We start from the raw sequence: 26,674 nt of genomic DNA, 5'->3' as shown, positions 1-26,674 counted from the left end.
TAGAATCTATCATTAAAAGATAAAATTATTAAACATGTAGAAAAGCAAGACCAATGCTGAGGAAGAGTCGAAAGCATGGCTTTTGTAGAGAGCAAGTCCTGTCTTACAAACTTACTAGGAGTTCTTTGAGGGTGTAAACAGAACATGTGGATAAGGGGGAACCAGTGGACATTTGGTTCTACTTGGATTTCCAAAAGGCTTTTGACAAAGTTCCTCACTCAGAGACTTCTCGTTGAGAAAAACTCAGCAATGAAGGAATAAGAGGAGAAAAGTCCTCCCTATGGATTAAAAAACATGGTTGAGGAACAGGAAACAAAGGGTGGGTATAAAATGGGAAGTTCTCACAATGTGTGGAGAGATGTAGGGAGTGGTGTCCCCAAGGATCCGCTTTTGGGACCAGTGCTCTTTAACTTATTCATAAAATGACCTGGAAGTAGGGGTGGGTAGTGTGGTGGGCCAAGTTTGCAGATGATACCAAATTATGTGAGGGTGGTAAGAACCACAAAGGACGCTTAAGAGCCCAGCTCGGACCTTGATAAAGTAGGTGAGTGGGCTAAGAAATGGTAAAGGCAGTTCAATGTAGCGAAATGTAAAGTGATGCAACGTGAGGGGCAAAAAAAATCCAAACTTCACATACACGCTTGCCAGGGTCAGTGCTAATCAGTTTGCACAGACCAGGGAAGAGGGATTTTGAAGGCGTCTTAGTTGATAGTTCCGGTGAGATGTCAACTCAACGCATGGCAGCGGTGAAAAAGGCAAACTCTATGCTGAGGGATACAATTGTAGGAAGAGGAATTGAGGAATAAAACTGCAAAGATTGTCATTGCCTCTTATATAAAGCCAAGTGAATGTGCTGCACCAAGCGACTTGGAGTAACTGTGTTCAGTCTCTGAGTCAGCCACATCTCAAAAAAAGGATATCGAAGAGATAGAAAAAAAGTGCAGAGAAGGGCAACGCTTGTAGGGATGAGTTAGAAGGAAGTTGGAGCACCTTCCTTATGAGGAGAGGCTACGCAGCGTTTGGGACTCACTTTAGTTTGGAGAGGAGACGCCTGAGGGGGGGATATGATTGAAGTCTAAAAAATTATGCATGGGGTAGAAAATGCTGACAGAGAGAAATTTTTCTCTCTTTCTCACAATACTAGGAACCAGGGGGGCATTCATTGAAAATGCTGGGGAAGAACTTAGGACCTAATAAAAGAAAGGGAAAGAACTTCTTCACGCAACGTGTGATTGGTGTTTGGAATATGCTGCCACAGGAGGTGGTGATGGCCACTAACCTGGATAGCTTTAAAAAGGGCTTGGACAGATTTATGGAGGAGAAGTCAATCTATGGCTACCAATCTTGATCCTCCTTGATCTCAGATTGCTAATGCCTTAGCAGACCAGGTGCTCAGGAGCAGCAGCAGCAGAAGGCCATTGCTTTCACATCCTGCATGTGAGCTCCCAAAGGCACCTGGTGGGCCACTGCGAGTAGCAGAATGCTGGACTAGATGGACTCTGGTCTGATCCAGCAGGCTAGTTCTTATGTTCTTATGTTCTTATGAGCCAAAAGCTTAAAGATCCACATAGCTGCCCTCCATATTTATGCACACCTGATCTACATACATTTCTTTGAGTAAAGAAGCTGGGTTTTGTTACCAGATTTCCCTCTGTTTAATTTTGTTGATTACACAATTCTCCTCTACAGCTGTTTTAAAAATTATTTATCCTCAAATTGTTATTGTGTAATCTTCTTTTATGAAGATTTTGATAGGCATAAGGTGACTCAGGATGACCAAAGTATATAAGTCTGGTACAGATAACATCCCTGTATAGTAAATTACCATGTGGCGAGGAAGAGGAGGTATGAGCATGTTGGCCCTGCCCTTTCCTCCACACGACTACCTGGGCTTCTGAAGATTGGGATCACACTGAAATGGCTGCACATGTACCCCACCCCCCATGATTAGCAATATATAACATTGTTGATCATGGGGAGGGGATGGGTGTACAGCCACTTCCTCCACATGGTCACAATTTGCAAATGACCAGGCAATAATGTGGAGGCAGGTGATGGGGCCAGCAAAGGGGAGTCTTCTGTAGAATGCTACAAATGAAGTTTCATGCTAATCTGAATATGTTTAGCTGCATTACTGTTCAAAACAGAAATTTGCATCTTTACTGCAGTTTTTCAAACTTTTGGAGTTTAGGCCCTGCTGCTAAACTTCTACTTTCTCCTCTACTCCTAGAATAGTGATGGCAAACCTTTTCGAGACCGAGTCCCCAAATTGCAACCCAAAACCCACTTATTTATCGCAAAGTGCCAACATACAATTTAACCTGAATACTGAGGTTTTATTTTAGAAAAAACGGTTGGCTCCGAGGCATGCATTACTCAGGAGTAAGCTTGGTGGTAGTCGGTGGCTTTGCTTTGAAGCAACCGCGCAACTCTTCCAACGGGTGAATCACGACCCTAGGAGGGTTTACTCAGAAGCAAGCCCCATTGCCAGCAACCGAGCTTACTCCCAGGTAAAGGATCGCGCTTTAGTTCTTCGCATGAAAATCAGTGGGGTTTAACAGTGCTTAATAGGGTTACCTACACTGCTTCCCCAAAACTAGGTCTTAGGTTTAATGCTAATAATTGAGCCCAGTGGCACAGGCCAGCCTAGATGTGTGTGTGGGGGCACACTCTGCGTGCCCACAGAGAGGACTCTGAATGCCACCTCTGGCACTCGTGCCATAGGTTCACCACCACTGCCCTAGAATATCTCTTATTCATAGACACGCATGAAGATATCCTTCAACTCAGTGGTCAATGTACAGCTGGGGGGAGGGATATTCCATTTCCTTTTTTTCATATGTTCCATATGTTTTTCATATGTTCCTTATGTTTTTCATATGTTTTTCATATGTTTTATGTTTTTCATATGTTCCATATGTTTTTCATATGTTCCTTTTTTTCATATGTTCCATAAACTGTTACCATCTGGCAGACGATACAGGGCCCTCAGAACTAGGACAAAGAGGCTTAGAGACAGCTTCTACTCTAGAGCTGTGGCTATGCTAAACTCCGCTGCTTCATATTGATGTATTTGGGGCTGTGTAGGGATGGGTGGAGGAAGGGAAAAGTGAGGATGATGTATGAGTCTGAAATTGTGTGCATCGAGGAATGCTGCTGTTAATTTCGTTGTGCGTGCACAATGACAATAAAATGCTTATGCTTATATCAACTGCTTCAGGTTACGAAAACTCATTCAGTGCGTTTACTCACCTCAATAAAGGTCACACTGGACCATAAGACACCTTTTATTAGTGCTGCACTGAACTTTCATATAGATCAATTTTTTTGAGGCAAACGTTTATTTCTAAACTGAAGGGTTCCTGGAAATGTTCTGCCTTCTACAGTTCTGTCAGACAAACCTAACCATTTATATATAGATTAATTAACCACAATCCCAGGAACGATGTTTCAAATCATTTTCATATTACAACTTAATGGATTTAACAGCCCAATAAAAGCACCTAAGAAAAGCACTAAAAAGGATCCAAAAATGCAAAACAAGTAACCCCCAAACATTCTTTAATATCTATCTAAATAAAATCAGTCTTTTAAATTGTGTCTAGAAGCTATTTTACAGCAACCCACAATTGTTTCAAAATCAACTGAAGGTTGCTCCTTCCTGCAAGTGTTTTACTATTGCTTTATGCACCCGTTGTAGATTCAGACTGCTTTGACTCAGATTCAGCTTACCAGTTGGAAACAAGTAATTTTTTTTGTTGTCACCCACAGAGTCCTAGTAAGGCTTTGATACATTTTATGTGATGCCCTTTTCACTCATTGAGAGACCCTACAATCTTCCAAACCTCTGTCACACAGGTTCAAGGTTACAGGTAGGCAGTGGTGGGATTTTAATCCCTCAACCACCAGATAGCCGCTGCTGTCTCCTGCTCCTCCACCCCGCACACCCCTGCACTGCCATCGCCACCCCTCCATTTACATGGCTGCACCTCCTAGCCTCCTTTTGTACCCACCCTCCTCCCTCTCAGCCAATGGGAAAGGGAACAACAGCTCCTATCAAAGCAAAAGGATCCCCCAGCCATGCCCGGCCCTGTGCCCTATGGCATGAGCTCACCCGGGACTGGCACCGGTCTGCCAGCTCCTCCCCACCACTTTCAGGACACTCCTGGGCCCAGCACCAGCACCCTTTACTAACCGGGCAGGGCAGTGTGGCCGTCTGCTGGTGCACTCCGCCTTCCCAGCCCAGGTCCAGGCCGGTGACTCTTCCCACAGCCTGGGAGCGTGCCAGCTTGTCAGCAGGTAAGTCATGGCTCCTCAGGGTGTGTGTGGGGGCTCCCCTCCGTCCCCAGACAGTGGCCTCCTCCAAAGTGGCCCTGTTGCTCCTTCTCCCAGGGGAGGGGAAGGCTTTTAACAACCAGTTCTGCCAAACCAGGCCAAAACGGCTGAATCCCACCTCTGTAGGTAGGTTAGGCAATCACTGTTTGCCACCTATCTTACCTGTGTTTAACAGGTTAATAGCTCTGACCTTTATACACACCCAGGGTTCCCTTCTTTCCTCTGTCCTAGGTATTTCATCAGACAGGACATCCCAAACTACCATTTCACTGAGGTGTTGAATCTGGGAATGAAACACTGCTTTTCTTTTGTTGAGAGCCAGTGTAGTGTAGTTGGTTAAGAGAAGTGGACTCTGATCTGGAGAACTGGATTTATTTTCCCACTCTCACACATGAACTTTGCTGGGTGATCTTGGGCTAGTCACAGTTCTCTCAGAACTCTCTCAGCTTCACGTACCTCAGAAGATGTCTGTTGTGGGGGGAAGGGTAGGAGGAAGGTGGTGTATAAATCCAAACTCCATTCACAAATATATAACTAATGAGTCTTTACATGGGTCTGCAAATGCGTATGTCTGTTTCTTTCACTGGGACAATAGGACAATAGGGACAATAGCAAGAAAGGTTAATTCAAACAAAAGAAGATATGGAAGGTTTAACAAAACAGGGTATTGATTCATAAATGTATATACCCCCTTCCCCATGTGAGGAACCAGCATTTTGCAGGGTGGTGGAGGGTGGAGAGACCTGGTGGATTGCTTCTAAGGGATTTCTTTTAAAGCTGCAGGGTGTCTGAGTGGTACAGGACTGGCCTCGGGCACTTTCCTCAGCTGAGGAGTCTGGAAGGGCATGTGAGTGGGGCTGAGGCTTTGAACAAGATAACTGCATTTCTCGGGGGCAGGAAGGGAAGAAGTATAAGTGGCAACTGTGTTTTTAAAGCAACAACTGCAACCTGTTATACATTTGCTGTGTGGAATCAACCCCTAAATAAGAAATCAGTAGATTGAGCTTGGGAAGGATAGCCATGATGGAGCTAGAAAAGATTCTTAAGGGAAAGGATGTGTCTCTGGTGTCAAAAGTTAAGATAGTTCATATCATAATATTTCCATTACTATGTATGGGTGTGAATGTTGAACAATGAAGAAAGTTGATTCATTTGACTTGTGATTTTGGAGAAGCATTTGATGGATACTTTGGACTAGCAAAAAGACAAATAAGTGGGTTCTAGATCAAACCAAGCCTGAACTCTTCCCAGAAGTTAAAATTACTAAACAGAGGCTATCTCTTGAAACACAATAACGCTCGGAAAAGTTGAAGGCACAAAAAAAAAGCGGAAGACTCAACATGAGACAATTTAACTCAATCAAGGAAGCCACAGTCTTAGACTAAAATAATATTGAAATTCTTAATGAAGCAGGAAGAAGATATTACTAATATTACAGGTTGCAAGGAACAAACTTGCTGGACAAAATGATACATTATTTAAAGATAACTATAAGATGATATGGACGAAGGCCCAAGACAATATGCAAAGATAGTCCATACCAAACATTTAATGATTAGGAAGAATTTCCACTGTAAAAATAAATGTACAGCCAAAATTACTTTTAAATTTCAAATGTTACCAATTTCTATTCATGAAAAAAATCTTGAAGGAATGGCAGAAACAGATAAACAAGTTCATATGGAACAGCAAAAAGGCAAGAATCAAATAACAATGTTTTGTAAGATGAGAAAACGAGAAGACTAGTAGTACACAATATTACATTATACTATTTAGCAGTGGCCTTGTTTGGATTGTGCACTGGATTAGGAACCCAGACCAGAGAGTGATAAATCGCGCCCCAGGCCTCAGCCTGGAGGTGCCGTTGCGTGCGGGGAGGAACGAGGGAAAGCCTCCTCCCCGCCGGCTGATTGAGGCTGTCACGTGGCCGGGTACCGGCACATGACAGGGGCCTCTGGCAGCCTTTAAAAGGCTGCGTCGGCAGGGGCCGGGCCTCTTTCGAGGCCGACTGGTTAAAAGGGAGACTGTGTGCTGACGTGCCTTACCTGCGGCCTCGAAGAGAGCGGGGAGCGGCCTTGCCGAGGCTCCCGGGAAAACCCTCTGCCGTTGACGGAGCGCTTGAACGGAGCGCTTTTGGGGCGGCAGGAGCGGGTGTTTTAGTGGCCGTTTGGCTGCTGCGTCAGCTGTTCGTCCGGCCGATCGTGCGTTGGCCACCAGGGCATCAGCCGTTTGTTTGGCCGATCGTGCGTCGGCTGCCGGGGTTTCAAATTTTGCTGCGGGCTTTGCGTCTTTCGCGAGCCCGCGGTGCTTGCCTTGCGGCATACGCCTCCCTTGAAGCGTGGGGTTAATTTCGCCCACTAGCGCAGGGTGGCAGGGTCCTATCACGGGAGTGGTGCGGCGGCCATTTTGGCTTTGTTTCTGCTGCGTTTTCCCCCCTTCCCTCCTCAACTTCCTTCACTCCCCCTTTTTGCAAGGTAGAAGACGTTTTTTCATTTAGGCAGGAGGGCTTCGGTCAGGGACTGGTTGGATTGGGGGTGGGCAATTTTAATTGTTATAGGACCACGCTGGTGACCGGTTAATAACCGGGACACAATCCGGCAGCCATTTTAGGTGGTTTAGGGGTAGCAAATAACCGGAGGCCATTTTGGCAAGTTTAGGCCAGTTACTTTGATGCCTAAACCCCGCCCCCCAACTTTAACAAGAAATACAGGTGGCTGTATTTGGAGGCGGGAGCTTCAGTACCAGCTCCTGCACTCGATAATAATTTGACTCTTCGGAATTTGCAAATTTTAGTGGATATTTAAAAATAAATAACTAAATAAGAAATAAATTTTAAAAAAAGGGAACAGGAAGAAGTTCCTTGGCCATTGGTGCACAACTTTAATAGTTAAAAGATTGTTTAGCACCATGGCACCAAAGCCGACAGGTTCAAAAAAGAAGGCTCAAAAGGGTGGCCAGGCAGAAACTGTTGGGGTTCGAGAACAAGGGCAAGTAGTGCCCACCCCAGAGGTCATCCAAGGGGTCGCCCAAGTTGCGGAGTTGGGGATACCCCAGCCTAACAGGGAGTTGCCCGCTGCTGTTATGCAAACGGGACTGCCTGCCACCTCTGCCAGTGCCGGGGTGCATGGCACACACACTGTACTCCTGTCAGAACAAACAAGGATGGTGCGGGAGCTCAATACAGAGTCCCCAGAGAATCCAGTGCCTGGTACTCCGGGACCGGACCAGCCTCCTTCCTCAAGAAATGGGCTAAATAATCCTGCGGGATTTATGGCTCCTCTTGCTCAAAGTGGGTTGCCTGCGCCTCCAAGTTCTGTGTTCATGCCATGTCCTTACCCATATTCTCCATTTATGGGCATGAATGTGAATCCAGGCATGGGTTGGCCAGGTCAATTCAACCCCATCCCTGGCTTTGGACAATGGCCAGGAGGTTTTATAGGATCCCAGCAGGTGCATCCCTGTCTTTGGCCTCCTCAAGGGCACAGTTCACCCGACAACCCTTTTGGAGGGACTCGGGTCCAGCAGAGCTTGGGTTCCCCTGTCCCTCCTTTTGTGGGGACTCAGGTCCAGCAGAGCTTGGGTTCCTCTGTCCCTCCTTTTGTGGGGACTCTGGGTCAGCAGAGCTTGGGTTACCAGGCACCTTCGGGAAGTTTGGCTCCTTCAGTGGCTGCAGGTCCCATAGTTCAAGGTCCAGAGTTGGCAGGCCCTTCCAGCCAGACTGCAGGGGCACAAGCCAGAACCAGACGGAGAGGGAGGAAGGCCTCTCGTCATTCTAAGTCCTCTCGTCGGTCCCCTAGCTCGTCCTCATCTGGTGAGTCCACAGATGAGGATTCCGCCCAGGCAGCAGGGGATTACTGGGAGAGAGGGGAGAAGGTGCCAGCTCTTCCTCTGTGGATCACTCAAAGGAGAAAGGGGGGACTTGCAGTGGAGGATAGTGCCGGAAATTTAGGGGCTTCAGCCTTCTGCTCGGCATGGGATCCTGGAGACCCTCCGGGCTCCCATTTGCCGAGAAAGTTATGGGAAAGAGCCCTGGACGGGTACTGCGTGGATATCTTCACGGTTCTGCGGCCGGAAGAGGATCCAGAGGAGTCTGATTCCCGTTCGGCCAGAAAGAAGAGGGAACGCCCAGAAAGAGCTGAGCGTTCCTTTGACAACTGGCTGAAGGGGTTCGCAGAATACATGGCCCTAATAGGAGCCGCTTACCCTTTAAGGGCTTGGCACCTGGCGGCTCACTGGGCCAATGTTTTGAAGGCCTGGTCCCTATCAGGGGAAGCAGCGGCCATGAAGTACGATGAAGTATTTCGAAAGAGTGCATCACATCGTCCTGGGTGCAGGTGGGATCTCATCCATGATCAAACGTGGATGACAAATGTAATCAAAGTTACACCTAGTGGAGTTGATGGGCTCAGAAAAAAGGGGGTTGGCCAGCGGGATCCTCTGCGTCTTGCCTGCTGAGCCTTTAATCAAGGCTCTCGTAAAAAAGAGAAGTGCAGGTTTGAGCACAGCTGCTCTAGATGCTTTGGGGCCCACACCAGGATACAGTGCCCACAACTGGCTCGGCCTCCCTTTCGACGTGGCCGGAACCCTGGCTCTGGCAGCTTTAAGAAGGACGGTGGCGGCCAGGGAGGATCCTTCCCCGTCCAGAAGGCCTGAAGTCCCGGAGGTTTTGCAGTGTCTCGCCCCTTCCCCGGTGCGTGTACAGCCTTTATGCCAGTGGCTAGAAAGATATCCGCTACGTGAAGACGCACGGTATTTAAAGGAAGGATTTCAACTGGGTTTTCAAATCCCCTTTTCGGGGAGCAGGGTGGCAACCTCAGCTCCCAACTTAAAGTCAGCCAGGGAAATGCCTGCGGTAGTGGCTGCCAAAATTTCAAAGGAATGCTTGGCAGGCAGAATTGCAGGCCCCTTTGCAGAGCCTCCGTTGCCCAATCTTAGGGTTTCCCCTATTGGGGTGGTCCCCAAGAAGGCCCCTGGGGAGTATAGGATGATCCAGCATTTGTCCTACCCCGCAGGGGGGTCGGTGAATGACTTCATCAACCCGGGCATCTGCTCAGTCCGGTATGCCACTTTGGATGAGGCAGTGAGTCTCATCCGGGGGGTGGGATCAGCCTCGCTGTTAGCAAAGTGTGACATACAGTCAGCCTTTCGGCTGCTGCCTATACACCCAGGGACTTCGAACTTTTAGGGTTTCACTTTGGGGGATAATGGTATGTCGACAAATGGATGCCTATGGGGTGCTCTATAGCTTGCGCAGCCTTTGAAAAATTTAGCACCTTTTTAGAATGGGCGATCGCATGCCATCAGCAAGTGTTACTCATTATCTTGATGACTTTCTATTTGTAGGTGCAGCCGGCACTGACGAATGTGCAGTGATGTTGTCAGCATTTCAGAACTTGGCGGCAGAACTAGGGGTTCCTTTGGCGGCCGACAAGACTGAGGGGCCCGTGTCTTGTTTAACCTACTTAGGAATTCAGTTAGACACGATAGCAGGAACATCTTCCCTGCCCCTCAACAAGCTGACAACATTACGCACACTTATTAGAGACATCTGTGCAAAGCAGAAGTGCAGGTTGCGGGAAATACAGTCCCTGCTTGGGTACCTTAACTTTGCCTGCAGGGTTGTCTCCCCGGGAAGGGCTTTTTGTTCCCGCCTGGCCAGGGCCATGGCAGGCTACTCAGTTCCCCATCATCACATCAGGGTGACTTCGGGTCTTCGTCAAGACCTAGGGGTATGGTTACGTTTTCTGGACCATTATAACGGGGTTTCCTTTTGGCAAGTTCCTTGGGAGCTTCAGGAGAGTTTTCAGGTTCACACCGATGCAGCTGGTTCTATAGGTTTTGGTATTTATTTTAGGGGCCAGTGGTGTGCAGGGGAATGGCCATCGGCATGATCTCAGACCGGAATTTTGAGGGACATGACTTTTTTGGAGTTTTTCCCTCTGGTAGCTGCGGTTCACATCTGGAAGGATGTGTTTCATGACCATGCTGTAAAATTCTGGTGTGACAACCAGGCTGTGGTTAGGGTGGTAAACCGGCAGTCCAGCCGGTCTGAGCAAGTGATGCGGCTAGTAAGGGAATTTGTAATGGTTTGCCTGTCTAACAACATCTCTTTTAAAGCTGTTTTCCTGCCAGGTATAACTAACAATATAGCTGACGCTTTGTCTCGTCATCAGGTCAGCCGCTTTCGCTCCCTAGCTCCCGAAGCCAGCCAGTTTCCGGAGAAGTGTCCAGACCACCTGTGGCGTCTTGGCGGCAGTCAATAGCTGAAGGTGTCTTGCAGTCACTGGCTCCAGTTACACGTTGCGCGTATGAAGGGGCTCTGAGCACCTTCTTTGCCTTTCCGGCATCCATCGGCGAGCCTGTCCGACAGGGGATTGCTAAGGACTTGGTGCTCCGGTACCTGGTAGATTTAAAGGACCGTCGAATGGCTGCCCGGACTATGAAGGTCCACTTGGCGGCCATATCCTTTTTTAGCCAGGCCCTGGGAATCACCGACCATTCCCGCTGTTTTGAAGCTCGAAGAGCCGTGGCTGGATGGCAGCGCGCTTCCCCCAGGCCACAAGACAATAGGCGGCCCATTACGAGGGAGCTCCTGGGAACTCTGCTTAATGCCACAGGCTCAGTTTGTGACTCTGCCTATGAAGCTACGCTATTCCAAGCCTTGTTTACTTTGGCCTTTTATGGGGCCTTTAGGTGTAGCGAGCTAGTTGCCCCGTCTACCACATCATCAGCTCCTATGGCTCTACAGAGGGTCGATGTGTCCCTGGTGGATGGGAACTTGCTTATATGGCTGGCGGGGTCCAAAACTGACCAGCGTCGTCGGGGAACGAGAGTAACATTGTCCCCCGCCCCACCAGGGGCACCTTGTCCAGTGGTTCGCATGGCTGCATTTTTGGCTGTCCGTCCTGATGGGCAGGGTCCACTGTTCATCCATAACGATGGATCAGCAGTGTCCAGATATCAATTCACGTCTGTTTTGCGGTTGTGCTTACAATTTTTAGGACTCCCTGCAGAGCAGTTTGGTTCCCACTCCTTTCGGATAGGGGCAGCTACCACGGCCTCTCAAGAGGGACACTCTGCAACTGAGATTCAGGCTTTAGGCCGCTGGAGGTCTTTGGCCTATCGTGTTTATGTTTGGCCTCACCTTTCGTTGTAACTTTGTTCTCTTATAGTTTCGGTGGCCCGTCGTTACCTAATTTGGATGGTTGGCCACAGTATTGTTTACTGGGCTGGGCGTTACGCGAAGAAGTCGGGCTGGGGACAACACCTTGGACTGGACACCTCCCTGGACATTCACTGGCTGGCGAGGCGAGGCATGCTGTGGCCTTCTCTACTCCTCTGGTTGCGGAACTCAGTGCTCCAATATGCCTTCCCGGATGCAATCGTCCTTCAGCTGGGTGAAAATGACATTCCTGCCTCCAAGGGAGTAGCGTTGCAGAACTTCATGAGGGATGACTTGAAGTTGCTCCGCTGCAAGATGCCAAAGACCAAGCTGTTTTGGTCATGTTTACTGGAGCGGAGAACTTGGAGGAACGCTGTGGCTCCAGCCAGAGTTAATAAAGCCAGGTCCAAGGTTTGTCGGTCCGCAGCCCGGCTGGTAATGAGCATGGGAGGGGATGTTATTCCCCACGTTGAATTGTCTCATGCTCTGCCAGCATTGTTTTTGCCCGATGGAGTCCACTTATCGGATTGGGGCCAGGACATCTGGTTATATGATGTCCGTCATGCTCTGCTGCAGTGGCTTCGCGGCCCGCACTGAGCTGGCTGAAATCCGTTCTGCTCGGATGCAGTGACTTTGTGGCATGCACTGAGCTGTGTGACTCTGGGCTGCTGAAGCTGGGGCAGGAGCTGTTGGTTTAACAGCTCGGTGGCGGTAGGGCATAAGAGCACATCCTATTTGGGGAAGGCAGTAGCTTGCATGCCGGACCTTCCCACCTCGGGGGCCTCCATATGAGGTCCGTGGTGGCGATAGAGCTCTGGAAAGCTAAGCCTGGGGGCTGCGCTGAGAGCTCGCTGCCCGGCAGGGAGGGGTGTCACAAATTGGGTTTGCGTCCATGTGGCACCTAGTAACTTCCTGTTCCGTTCCCTCGGGGGATGTGCCGGACAGGGGTTCTGTCCGAAGGGCCTAAGGGGTCAGCTGGGGCTGCCCTATAACCAGGTTCAGCGGTTTGCTACCTGGGGGCCAGGATGTGCTCTGGTATGCTCGCCCAGCTTCAAAGTTTCTTGGTTATGTGTTAAAATAAATTGGGCTGTGGCTGATTTCTTTTCCAATCAAGTTGGTGTTAGTGTTTCGGATGGATGAATGAGTCTCCACACATCCCCATGCAAAGTTAGAAAATACAGATCTGGAAGAAGGATTACATAATTGTTCATGGACCAAAAAAGATACAATTAGTAAAAAAAAATACCGTACACTGCAAAAAGGGAGGGAAGCGACATGAAAAGAATTAGCCCTCAGCTCCACCCCTCAAGAACACCTTTAGTCCACTCCCGCTGCACTGATGGAGCTGGCTGAAGCACAGGCCCATCAGCATTTTTGCCTGTGCACTGGGGTAAGTACTCTAGAGAGGGTAAATCCATTGACATGGGCCCATGCTGCATCCAAGAGTCAATTTGCCCCCCTTCCCCTGAATTGGACTGTAAATCTTGGCAAAAAATGAAGGATGAAGGCAAAAAAAAATACAATGGATATTATATTTCAAGACTAAGAAAGGAAATGAACAAATAAGAGGTGTATTAAGGGGGCTGACAGAATTTGAAAAGGTGATCACACAACATAAAGAACATTTACTAGGATGAATTTACAATTACTTCAATTTGATACACAAACAGAACAAGTAAAAACATGCATGGTCAAATGGATGCAAAATATTTGAAACAAAATGGAAAGCAGATGAATGCCCAAGAGAACTGGAAAAATTAACTGGTGGAATATACAGTTATGGCAAAATTAAATAATTTTGTGAATAACCAATCAAAAAATTTCAAGATAAATGGAAAGTGTATTATTTATATTATGTTTTTAAATGGTGAATTGTGAAGGATATTGCTGAAATGATGTCTACAAATTATCAATAACTTTCATAATACATTAAAACGGGTTTTAAAGAGAAGTAGATAAACATTTAATCATGTTATGAAATATGACAATTCAAATTTTTATTTTTGGGAAAATTTTTAGAATGCATAATAGTAACAATTAATTAGTACTTTTATCTATTTGAGTATTTGAACTTACATCATTGTTCAATATTATTTCCAGGTCAATCAAATAATTTATATGGATTTTACGATTGTGTTGATTATTTTGACAAGAATCATCTCATGGTCCTTGTATCATTTCTTATTATTAATAATAGCCATGATTAATAACTGTTTATTGGTTTTTAAATAATACCATCTGTACAATTTTATTTCTCTCTCTTAGTCTTTAGAACTACAGTTTTGATTTTATTTTCACTTTCTCTTCTTTTGTTTATATCTATAAAAAAATAAAAATTATCCCTCCCAAAAGGAAGCCACAACCTCTGTTTGCCAGATCTAAGCAAGGATGCTAATAGGGCATTTTTGAGGTCATTAATTCATAGGGTCATCATAAATCAACCTTACAGCACTTAACATACACACAAGGTTCTTATTGGACCCAATTTATTATGAATTTTACAGGAAGCATTTCAAGTTTACATAACTGACAACTATATTATACCTATTTTAAAAGGCTTGCTGACAAAATTCAATTAACTTCCAAGTTCACACTGCAATCAATAATAGACAACATTTATATATCTAAATATTCTACACTTCAAGCATGAAGTGCTTTATGTAAAATATGTAAAACCTGTAAAATTATTATTTACAATAATGAGGTAAAATTTCACATTTCAGAGAATGGTTTAAATTTTAACCTACAAGATATGTAATTGTCCTTAACGTGCTTCACTAATTGCATCTTTAGAACAAAAACAGATGTGCTGAGCACACAGATCAGAATGGTTAAAGTCTTAATGTACAACAGCTGTATTTGCTGTAGAAATCTATATATCTGGGATATTACAGCTCAAGATGTGAGTGTTTCACTTTATTAACATTGCATGTAATAGGTTGAATCACCCGACTGCCAAAAGGTTAGGCCCCCAGAGAGAAGCAGAGGAGGACCTAATTAAGCCTGTGTGATGAACAAGCCATGTAGCAAGGCTGGCCTAGAGGCTAAGTACAGAAGTAACTAAGTATGGAGAGATGACAGTAAAGGATATAGTAAAAATGTACACACAGTGTAAATGGCCTTTACCAGCTGTGATCCAAAGTTTTCCACTCTAGTAAAAGGACACAGCTGATGTGTCCTCTGTTGAGATTTAGCAGGGCAGTTTTTTTAACCTGCAACCTTCTACATGGCTTCTGAGAGCTCCCAACCAATCCTAGCCATTGTAGAGATTTAATCACTTTGTTAAATTATATGACCAATTTGTTTCTTGATTGCTCATTGCCCCACTAATCCTATCACTTTAGAGTTTTGATTTTCACCCAACATTTTTTCTTTGTTTATACAATTTGGTTGTTTTGGTACCCTTTGCATATTTACTTACACTTATCCTCATTAAACAAAGTAGGATTTACTTCAGGGCATTTTTAAGCATGTAAAGTAGTTAGAAGAAGAATTTCTACCTAATAAACTTGAAGCTGTTGTTTTATTCATATTTTAATTGTGTTTTCCTAACCATTTTATTTATATTATTGGCCACCTTGAGTTCCACAATGGAGAAAGGCAGCTAATATATGCTTTAAATAAATAAACAAATAAGAATCAAATTCCCCTTCTTGGTAATGTTCCCTTCTCCTTTTCTTTGTTCTTCAGCTTGAGGATGGGGATAATTTAAGGTATTCTCGTGCCCCACAAAATGCCTCAGTGGTCCACCTTGGGGTGGTGGAAGTAGAACAAGTCTGGGAAAGGATATGCCTCTTCCATGCCATCAAGGCTGGGCAAAAGATGAACCACAATGCACTTGCTAGTGCCAGCACCTCAGGCAGCCTGGGTCTGCATGATAGCAAGCCTCCAGACAGATTTGTTTGGGCCAGGCAAAAGCTCAGCTACAGTAAAACTGTCTTAGGCCTGGTTGGAAGAAATATGGACCTATGAAGTAAAGACAGGCATCTGCCATTCCATATCCTCCTTCTCTCTGACAGTAGCCAAAGGAAAGCCAGGCCCCAGTTGCATGCAGCCTCCATCCGAGCTGGTATAATGGAAAATTGTGCTCCTCCTCGGTAAATGAAAAATTCTATTTTTACTATGTTTGGCTCCCTCCAAATATGTTGTTTAGAGTACACATGACATGCTTGGGAAGAGACGCATTAGTAATGAAGCGGCTATTCCTTTCTTTTCACTATCTTTGGCCTGAGGTATTGTGACTCTGTAACCCACTTGACTGTGGGAGGTGACTTGATTTTGACTACCATATTGCACTTCAAGAACCTCCTAAATCTGGGGAAATGTTCTAGTTAAACTCTTACCCACTTCCCTCCATTCACCCAAACTTTGGTGACTGGTCCAAGAGCAGAATTAGAGAATGGAGTCTAACTCTGCCCTACTAAATAGAGAAGTATGGACAGAGAGAGAGCTTGCTTTCATACCTTTTAGAGAGTTGGACTGCATTCCTTTCAAGTTTTTAAAAGGTCTACAGAGTCCAAAAGAAAGTACAATGGTCTGTTCTGAACAGCACACACACAAAAAGACATCTGTGGGACATCTTTAAAAAAGAGTTGACTGCCTCTTTTCACTCCGTAAACCCAAAATCAGACATTCAAAGGACATCTTAAAAAGAGGCAGCTTCTGGTATGCTTTCCAGACAGCAAAGGCATTCCTTCCTGAATGTTTTGCTCTTTGATCAGTTTCACCCTCAGCTTGAGCCCGAAATTTTGTGTGCAGCTGAAGGGATTCTCCATGCTGCCATTTGCAGAAAGTTGTCCCAGGACATTTGTTCTGCAGGCTCCGATCCTGGGTGCCTTTTCAGACCAAAAAGTACATAGTTGTACTCAGCTGGTTCTGCTATAGTTGTACTCTACTCAGTTGTACAGGCTTGTTTCTGGTTTAGGAGAAAGTGGCTGGGGGGAGTGGATGGAATGTTGCCCACCAATGGGCAAGCAGGTCTCACTTCACCACCGATTGGTGGAGGATTCTTTGTCATGACATTCCATCCCTTAAGATAATTATAGATTAGGATATTAACTTAGAGCAAAACTGAATGTAATGCATACAATTTGCTCCCCTCCAGTGCTGGAAAGCAGTGGTGCTGTTCTTATCTCCAACCCATCTGATCATGCCATCAATTTTGGATATAAACTGGAAACTGACTGCTCTAAATAGATTTAAACATATTATATGTGCATAAACATTATTCAAACATTATGCTCCTCCCATGGAGTTGGGCAGGAAGCACAGGGAGGGGAGGGGACATCTCCACCCCATGTAGGGGTGTATATGCCATCTGATTCCTTTACTTTCAATCTGATTGGCTGGGAAGACTTTTAAAAATGTTGCTTTTTGAGCAGATGCCACCACAATACTAGAATCTTTATTGTGTGACTGACAATAAGTCACACCAGTCATTTAGTGGCTGACCACTTCCTGTGGCTGTCATTTTGTGACAGTTATTTTGTGGATGTGCCCATCACCTGCTATCAGAATTCCAGGATCAAAAAGGCTGAGGATCTCTGACCTTGATGAAGGCAAAACAGAGTTTTGCCACAGGAAACAGATCAGCAGGGCTATGTTCCTGTATAACAGGTGGACTGTTAAAGAAAATCTTATTAGTGATAAGATATTTTTTTTAAACAATGGATTCTTAGGTATTACACACCTATCTATATGGTTTTTACTACGTTTTCTAGTTGGGAAAACTGTTAAACTCCAACTATGATTCGTTTAATACTTAATTTATCCAAGAAAACAACCTACCTGCTTCCACATGCAACAGAAAATAATTATATTTCTCCAGTAATATTGAATAAATAAAATCAGCCATCCCAATAATAACTTATACATTTTGTATGTCACTGCTGTTAACAGCAACTCATCTGTTTTTCTGGCAAACAAAGCAATACAGATCTACCTTGTTACCTAGCAACAGACCATGTCACAGTTACTCCAAGAAACAAACTTGGTTTTATGTCAAGAGAACATTCATACAGAACATTGAATAATCCATCCACATGCTCAGAAATTGCAAAAAAATCCCTTCACAAAATGAATTTATATTAAATCTAATAGTTCATTTATAAACCTTTCCGATATGAAGTTTATAAAAGATGTATTAACAGTTCTGACTGTATCTGCATCTAATTTTACTGCATATGATTCGTAGCAACATTATAGAAATATATGTATTTTTAAAAATTCGGGCATACTATTAGTCTTATAATTAAATCATATAATTAAGAAAAGGATGTCTTCACCTAAATATTTGCTCTGTGTAACACTAAGGCAGCTTCTTCACAGAGATGATCCTATCTGTAATTCTCATTCCTGCTATAAAGACATTTTCCTCAACAACCAAGTCTCCACACAGCAGTTTTCCCTACACTTTTCTTGACTGTGTAATCAGACGTCTTTCTGAGGCTTTAGGGGGGAAATGGCAATTGACAGACCATTGCAGAGCAATAATGCTTTTTTGCAGCACAGTACTAATTCTCAGCTTTCATTTTTTAAAAAGAGGTGTTTAGAAGGGGTGTGCACCAAATTTTTCCAGCGTTTTTCAGCTTCTGCTCTAAAAGACCAGGAATTTTTTGACAAAACTGAAAACAACCATGACCTCATGTCAGCAGTTTTGAAACTTTTCAGGTATTTTAAAGGGGAACCCGAAAAGTTCCCAACCATAGAGCTGAACTCCGCTTAACTGTTTCTTTCACACACCTCTGCTTGGCTGCCCTCCTGCCTCTGAAGCCTGCTTGAGCTTTAGAGGAAGCAGGAGAGAGCTGCATCCAGGGATCAGACCAGTCTCTGCACACAGCTCTCCTGGCTGCCCCACTGCCTCTGAAGCCCGTGGCAGGGAAAGATAGCTGAATGCCAAAAAAGCCAAAATGTTATTTCGGCTTTTTTAGGCTTTGGCTATTCAGCTGTACCCATATAGCTTTTTGTGGGATGTGGGACCCAGAAAAAGTCAAAATGGATTTTGTGAATTTTTTTTTCCAGTTTGGCTTTATTGGAATGCACCGCCCTAATGTTTAGCACTTTTCAACGAAGAGGTATTAAAGGAAAGTTGCCACTAACACTTTCAGCATACCATAAGATATGCAAAAATGTTTCTGTGTTTCAATCAGTTTCTTACTCTGTATTTCACATTCGTTTACACTGTTTTTCATTAAGATGACATGTTTTGGAGGGCTTGGTTAAACACCACATTAGGTTCTCCATTCCAAATAACAGAGTTACAATAAGCTTTGAAACCTGTACAGAAATTTAATTCCCATCTTAAAAAAATAAAATCCTGTCACAAATACCCAAGCCATCTATTGAAGTTTATTCAAGCAGTTATTCATCTTGAAGGACTAGTTAATAACTTTCACTCTTCTAGCACTACCTGCACCTGTGGGGCAGGGACTTAACGACAGAGCATCTGCTTGCTATGCAGATGGCTCAGTCCCAGACAGGAACAGGTAGAAGTAATATGGCTTGTGCCTGGAGAGTTATTCCCAGTCCAAGTAGAGTAGACAGTACTGACCCAGATGGACCAATGGTTTTGGTTTAGTATAAGGCAGCTTCATGTTTGTGTGTTCTCTACAAAATAATAAGCAATTCTTAATTAAAGAAAGACATGGTAGAAGTATTCAAAGAATGACTTCAGATTGGCTGTCCCAGAGAGATCTATAGACCTCAATGATGTACAGTTGTTAACAGATTAGCCATCAGCATGCTAGAAATAATCCTGTGACATTCAGTAAAAAAAGATTTAGGACTTGTGATGAAACTTAACGTACAAGAAGTTATTGCAAAGATAAAAACACTTTAAAAGAGTGTTTTGGATGCCAATGGCAAAATGGCTCCTGGTTGCCCAGTGGTAGGTTAAAAGTTGCCATTACTATTCAAAACTACTACATATATTTTTCTTTGCACTTTTCCGAAACATCTGTTGCTCTTGAAAACAATTACTTAATAGCAATAATATGAAGATTAACTACTATCTATTTCTGAATGCATGTCAGTCCGCGTTATTATTACCACGTGTTATTAATAATCTAAGCATTTTATGGATTTATTTAATGCTTTTGAGAACAGCTGCAAAATGTATCTTGACCTCCAGCGGTTCTCAACCTGTGGGTCGCAACACCTTTGGGGGTCGAACGATCCTTTCACAGGGGTCGCCTAAGACTCTCTGCATCAGTGTTCTCCATCTGTAAAATGGATAAATGTTAGGGTTGGGGGGCACCACAACATGAGGAACTGTACAAAAGGGTCACGGCATTTGGAAGGTTGAGAACCACTGAGTTATCCTGATCCTGGGGAAATAAAAGTGGTGTGATGGACTTGCTTAACAGGAAACAAGGCATTACCTTGATCAAAAATTCAGACATAGATCTTTGGGCTAGTTCATAAGTTTGGAACCACATAAATATGCATTAGGCATCACTGAGTTTCACACTCTCTCTCAGAGGTTTTTGATTTTTCAAACTAAGGTTTTACTTGAGGAACAATAAAAAGAAAAGTGAAGGTCAAATCCCAACTCTATGCTCTATACAAGCAAATGAAACTGAAGCTCAGTTCAGATATAACTCAAAAACTGTGGTTTATTTCAATTATGGTTTGTTTCTCAAACTAGGATTCAAATCACACGAATTCTGCCTTGTCAAATGTTGGTTTCATTTTCTTCTTTCCATAGGCTGGAAGGATGTCCCCAGAGAACAAGCCAAGATTATATACTGTTTCATGAGACAGAGAAGCAGAGCCTATGAAATTATATGACTGCTTTTAGACTAAAAAATTATTCTAAAATGGTCTATATAAAATCAATAGTATATGGAAATCATTGCCAGGTCCATGTGGTCTCTGACCCAAGTAATAAGTTCAAATAATGACACTTTTGGCTTCATTAAGTCTGAAAAGTGAAAAAAAAAACTTTCTGCCTTTAGCAGACAGACAAGTGTTGGTTGGTTGTGTTCTCAGTGGGCTGGGTACCTCTGAATCAAGACTGTCATTTTACTAAAGGCTGTAAGCTCTAGGAATTGCTAGAAAATTTATTGCTTCACCTTGGACTTCCCAACTATTTCATCTTAAGAGTTTCCAGGTTCGCCTAATTCTGCATTCCCCATTCCCCCATAGCAGCCCTACATACAGGAGTGCCATTTCCGAGCAACGTGTTCAGACAAATGGTAACTGTTGAATGAAATTAATTACTTAGTAGGTTGTTGTGAGTCTTCCGGGCTGTGTGGCTAAAGGTTCAGTAGTATTTGCTCCAAATGTTTTGCCCACATCTATGGCTGGCATCTTCAGAGGCATGTCACAGTGAGATGTGTCTCTCTCCATGGCACAGTGAGGTGCAAAAACTACCACATGGCCACACAGTCCAGAAAACTAACAACAGTTAGTTGATTTCAGCCATAAAAACCTTTGACAATATGTTAATTACATAGACCCATTTTAATCCAGCCTCCTGACAGTTTTGCCTTGAGCACTTAACTTTTTCCAGGCAAGAGACAACAAAAGGACAACCTTGCTGACTCTATTGGACCTCTACACAGCTTTGATAAGGTTAATATGTTTGGACTAGCTATCTGGGATGAATACCAGCAATAACATCACAGCCCAATGGTTCTTTTCTTACCTGGTGGATAAGCACCAGCAGATGGTGCTGTGAGTATTTGGCCTTTCTGCTATAGAGCTCCTCACAAATGAATGTCTACATCAGGGGTCAGCAACCTTTACCACCCAAAGAGCCATTTGGACCTGTTTTCCACAGCCCTGAAGATCTACAGAGCCACCTCCAGTTCAGCCCCTCCACTCACCTTTCCTTCCAGCACTGGGAGGCGGAGGGCGCCGGGCAAGGAAACCCCCTGTGCCCGACTGAGCAGGCAGTTGCCTGCGCTGTGGGGCACAGGGGGATGATGTCTGCGGCCTGCCCAGTGTCGCCGCCTCTTGCGAGGCGGGAGGCAGCGGCGCCAGGCAGGGAAACCCCCTCTGCTCCACCGAGCAGGCAGCCGCCTGCTCTGTGGGGCAGAGGGGGGATGGCGGCCGTGGCCTGCCTGGTGCTGCCACCTCTCGTGCTGTGGGAGGCAGTGGCGCCAGGCAGGGAAACCCCCTCTGCCTGATGGAGCAGGCAGTCGCCTGCTCTGTGGGGCAGGGGGGGATGGTGGCTGCTCTGGAGGGACATGTCCATGCTACCCTCCAACCTCCTGGGGTCGGAGGGTAGCATGGGCGTGTCCCTACAGCCCTGCAGAGCAGCACTGGAAGGAGAGGTGAGTGGAGGGGACGCAAAAAGCAGCGCCCTCACGCACGAAGTCGCCTCTGGTTCACCACCTCTACTCACCTTTCCTTTCAGCACTTCTCTGGAGGCCTGGAGGGACATGCCCACACTACCCTCTGACCTCCAGGCCACGTGGAGCCGCAGTATAAGGCTGAAAGAGCCGCATGCGGCTCCGGAGCCACAGGTTGCAGACCCCTGGTCTACATGAACCTTATAAGAGAAATCATCTGAAAATTTTGAGTGAGGTGAAGGCAAGCTTGGGCAACTGCTGGTTTGGCTCACGTTCTGCTTGCCAGCTAAATGCAGGTAGCTGATCATTTGGTGAGCTGTTTGGATATCTACAAGTGAATTTGAATGTGTTTCGAATGATTACACTGTTTTCTAAAATAACAGTACTTTTTCATAGCATGCAGTCATCAGCCACTCATTTGCTGCTGCCTCCAGTTTTAAAAGGCATTTTTTTCTGAAGGGGAAGTATCTATACAGTAAAAGAAGGGGGGAGGTTAGGGGAAAGGGAAGAGGTGAGAGCGGGGAAAGGGGTATTTTGAATATTTACTTAGTAAATTTAGTGGGATAGAGAGAAAAATGTAAAGGTGCAATTATGGAAAAGACTATTAAAATGGTAAACAAGTATATGTTTTGTTTTCTCTCTATATCAATTGTAATCCTATGAAATTTCATAAATAAAATTATAATAAAAGGGTGCCTCTATGAGCCTCTGATGTCTGTTATTTTCATCATCAACAATGGAAGAATGTTATGATAATATTTTCCACTGTAAGTGTCCTGCTGCAGAGATTCTCCACGCCCTCCACCTTTTTGTGAAGGTTTTCCATGGAGGTTTCCTCTGCTTGAAGTTCATCCAATGGCCATTTCACTGTAAAAAGTAGACGGACAAAGGTTTTTTTGCATAGTGATCCTGCGCACACATTGTTTTTCCTTTTTTTGCTTTCAGGGGGATGTCTGCAAAACTCCGGTGACACAAATATGGGCATATTGCAGCTTGTCTAATTGTTGCCGTAGCTTTGCAGACATCCCCCTCAAAAAAAAAGCAAAATGACACATGCATAGGATTGCTAGGCAAAAGACACTTTATTAATCCACTTTTTACATGGAAATTGCATGTGCATGAGCTACAAGCAGAGGAAACCTCTGTCGGCAGAGGTAATTTAACGCAACGGTAGTACTCGTGGCAAGGAGAGAGTGGTGTAGTCTTCTTGCACACAACAGGAACCTTCTTCACTTATGGAAATAAAAACTCTTCAGACATGTTCTTCTTTCCATTGGAAGGCCTTTACTTAATAAGTTGCAAGAACATACAAGACTACTAATATAAACTAATCTAACTATACAGAACACTTCTAATCTATATACAGCACACAGCTTTCCTAAGCACACAGCTTACTGTACAGACAGCTCATTACAGAAGACCAATATGCAGAGTAGGAGGTTACATATAAAGGTTCCCAACTCCAGTTTAGGCTCAGACTCATACATTGGATACATTATCCGGCCTCAGCAACAAGCCCTCGATTGGTCCATAACTTTCCACCAATCCCTTCAAAGGTCTACGCTTGCTACTTTTTTACTGAAGCCTAACTGTCATCTTGAACTTTTCATAACTTATAACTTTATTATGCTTTCTGCTAATCTAGGAACCTGAACATACCTCAGCCATCTTGTTTGTCTGTCAGCCATTTTACAAATCCTGAAAACCTCCGTGGGGAACCTTCAGGGAATCTCTGCTGCAGCATACAGAATAGCAGGCACAAGCTGCAAAAATGAAAGTAAGTAAGGTTTGGGTGGGAGAAATAAAGCATTTCCTGCCTGCTTTTGTTCACTTAGCAGGCAGGAAATGTCTTCAACCTGGGTTGGGGGGAAAAGATTGCTCGTTTAGTGATTTTTGAAAAACCCGGGTTGAGAGAAATAGAATGTTTTGAAGATGTTTTAGGGAAGAGAGCTGTGTGACCTTCTTTCCCAAAACAGTTTTCAAAACATCCTAAAGGTGTTTTATTTCTGCGGTATGGAATTCAACATGGCAGCACAGCACAGAAATTGCTGCCATATAGAAAGGTCTTAGTTTAAAGGAGAAATATTTGTGTACTGGAGACTACACTAGGCATATTGTGAACTTTAACACAAACATAATCATCAGGCAAACCTATTTTGCTTATTTACCTTGATAAGAAGTCAGGTAAGTTCCTAATTTGATAATCTTGAGGGTTGCCATTGAAATTCGAGTAGTTTTGTTCCAGTATAGTAATAACTTATTATACAGGATCGGGTTAGTGCCACTTCAGTTTTTAAAGTTCCACTAGTGAACCTCTGAATTGCTTGCTGTAGTTGCCATTTTTTAAATGGTAATATTCTTACTATCATGGCATGGTATCACTGCTTGGAACCTAAGAAATACCCACAACCCAACTGTCTACCCCCAGTATTCACAGTCTATCATTGACTAGCTCCTTCATTTCCTACTATTTATTTATTTATTTATTTATTTATTTATTTATTTATTTATATTTATTTACTTCTAAACCACCCTCCCCCAAAGGGCTCAGGGCAGTATACAACATAAAACTATACAAAGCCCATATAAAATCAATTCAGATGAAAACATTTAAAACAACAATAATAAATACTAAAAGGAACTTTATCTGTAACAGATGGTGATAAAAACCCACCTCCCAACCAAGCCCACTGGAGGCCTAGATCATATGGGGTTTTGATCAACCCGGCTGGCCAAATGCCTGGCGGAACAGGTTCATTTTACAGGCCCTGTGGAAAGCTTGTAGATCCTGCAGGGCCCTGGTCTCCCTAGGGAACCTGTTCCACCAGAGTGGGGCCAGGGCCATAAAAGCCCTGGCCCTAGTGGAGGCCAGCCAGATGTGTTTAGGGTAGGCTGACCAGCCATCCCGCTTTTGGCGTTTGGCCTTTCGACAATATGTCCCGCGGGTTCTACAAATTGTCCCGATTTTTGGGAGGCTGCTGCACTGCCTTGGGGGCGCAAGGCAGTGCGGCAGCCTCCCGTGCGCCCAGCCGCAGGAGCGCACAGGCTTCTGGGGCTTGCCGTTTGCTGCTCTGTCACAGGGCGGCAAACGGCAAGCCCCAGAAGCCCGTGTGCTTCTGCGGCCGCATGTGCGGCCGCTTCCTCATCCCCGTCCTGGATCACAAAGGTGACCATCTGGTCACCTTAGTTTAGGGCTGGGGATTTCCAATAGGTTCTCCTCTGACAATCGGAGGGACCTAGTGGGGCAATATGGGGAAACACAGTCCCTAAGGTATGTAGGTCCAAGGCCACTAATGGCCTTAAAGGTCAAAAACAACACTTTGAAAATGACCCAGAACTTGATGGGCAACCAATGGAGGTGGTGCAGGACCGGTGTTATCTGGTCCCAATTCAACATCCCAGTGAGGAGTCTGGCTGCCACATGCTGAACGAGTTTAAGTTTGTGGATCACATTCAAAGGCAGGCCAGTGAAAGCAAGTTACAATAATCAAGCCTGGAGGTGACCGTTGCATGGATGACCATGGCTAGGTTAGAACAAGAGAGGTATGGGGCCAGTTGCTGTGCCTGCCGCAGATGGTGGAATGCTGCTCGGGCAGTCTGGGTAACCTGGGCCTCAAGCATCAAAGCCAAGTCCAAAGTTACCCCCAAGATTCTAACGAATGAGGCTAAGTGCAATGCCTTGCTGTCCAGCATGTAAACCAGTCGCTCCATGTGATCCAGCCACAGCACCTCCATCTTTGCAGGATTTAACTTCAGCTGACTCGCTCTCAACCAACCAGCCACAGCCTCTAAACAATGCTGAAGAGCTCCAGGGGCCACCGATGGGCTGCCCTCCATCGTGAACACGAGTTGGATGTCATCGGCATATTGATGACACCACAGCCCAAAAATCTGGACCAAACTTGCCAGGAGGTTCCTGTAGATATTAAAAAGCATCAGGGAGAGGATCACCCTTTGCGGCACTCCACATACAATGGGGCAACGTCCGGAGTTCTCTTCCCCCAATGCCACCAGCAGTCCCTGGTCCCGGCAAAACAAGGTCAGCCAACATAAGGCTGTCTCTCGAACTCTGATATCGGTGAGGCAGTGGACCAGAATGTCGTGATCTACAATATCAAGCGCTGCAGTGAGATCAAGCAAAACTAGCAGCACTGAACTGCCTCTATACAAGTGGTGCCGGAGTTTGTCCATGACCAGTACCGTCTCGGTCCCATGGCCAGTGCGGAAACCAGACTGGAAGGGATCCAATACTTCTGGAGCTGATCCGCCACTGCTCGCTCAATTACCTTACCCAGAAACAACAGGTTCGCATCTGGGCGATAATTAGCTGGATTCATAGGATCTAATTGCGGTCTTTTTAGGAGCAGGTGGGTCACTGCCTCTTTAAGCCGACCTGGGAAAAACCCTTGCTCAAGGGAGCTATTAATTATACTCAACAGGTGGCTCCAAAGCTCCTCCCTGCTGGCTTTCACCAACCAGGAAGGGCACGGGTCAAAAGGACAAGTGGTAGATTGTACAGCAGCCAGAGTATTGATGACTTGTTTCAATTTGGTTGGATAACTCACCACCATCCTTTTTTGAATAGCCACAACAATTTTTTAGTTCAGCTTAGAAAGTCTGCATAGATCGTGGCAAATCTCTGTATTGGTTCCTCAGGAAGACAAAGGCAATTTGGGAAAACATGATCAGCATAAAGCTGCAGGGTTCAAGTGCACCAGTGACTGATTTACCTAACCCGTTCCCAAGCAACTATGTTTTGTTTGAACTCAGACTAAATGGAGAGGGAGGTGTTTTTGTATGCATCTTGGTTCTAAAGTTTGATATTGATTGCTTTTTTATTTGTTTGCTATGTTTACATATGCTATGTTTACATTTATTTATT

At 44.9% G+C, this 26,674-nt stretch overlaps 1 protein-coding gene across 23 annotated transcripts in view; it reads right to left on the bottom strand.

Moving 5' to 3' along the window:
* Positions 1-26,674, bottom strand: part of ANKS1B (ankyrin repeat and sterile alpha motif domain containing 1B) — a 462,906-nt gene that overhangs the window by 53,161 nt on the left and 383,071 nt on the right. The window contains exon 1 of one of the 23 annotated variants that reach the window (XM_048500523.1): positions 23,452-23,532. The exons of the other annotated variants lie outside the window; for them this stretch is intronic. Coding sequence (XP_048356480.1) covers positions 23,452-23,460 — 9 coding nt within the window. The 5' untranslated portion in view covers positions 23,461-23,532. Of the gene's footprint in view, positions 1-23,451; positions 23,533-26,674 lie in introns of those variants that run through there. 23 annotated transcript variants of the gene reach the window in all.

The sequence above is a fragment of the Sphaerodactylus townsendi genome, linkage group LG06, assembly GCF_021028975.2.
Source record: "Sphaerodactylus townsendi isolate TG3544 linkage group LG06, MPM_Stown_v2.3, whole genome shotgun sequence".
NCBI lineage: Eukaryota > Metazoa > Chordata > Lepidosauria > Squamata > Sphaerodactylidae > Sphaerodactylus > Sphaerodactylus townsendi.
The sequence above is the reverse complement of the archived record's forward strand: the minus strand, read 5'-3'. Positions and strand labels throughout refer to the sequence as shown.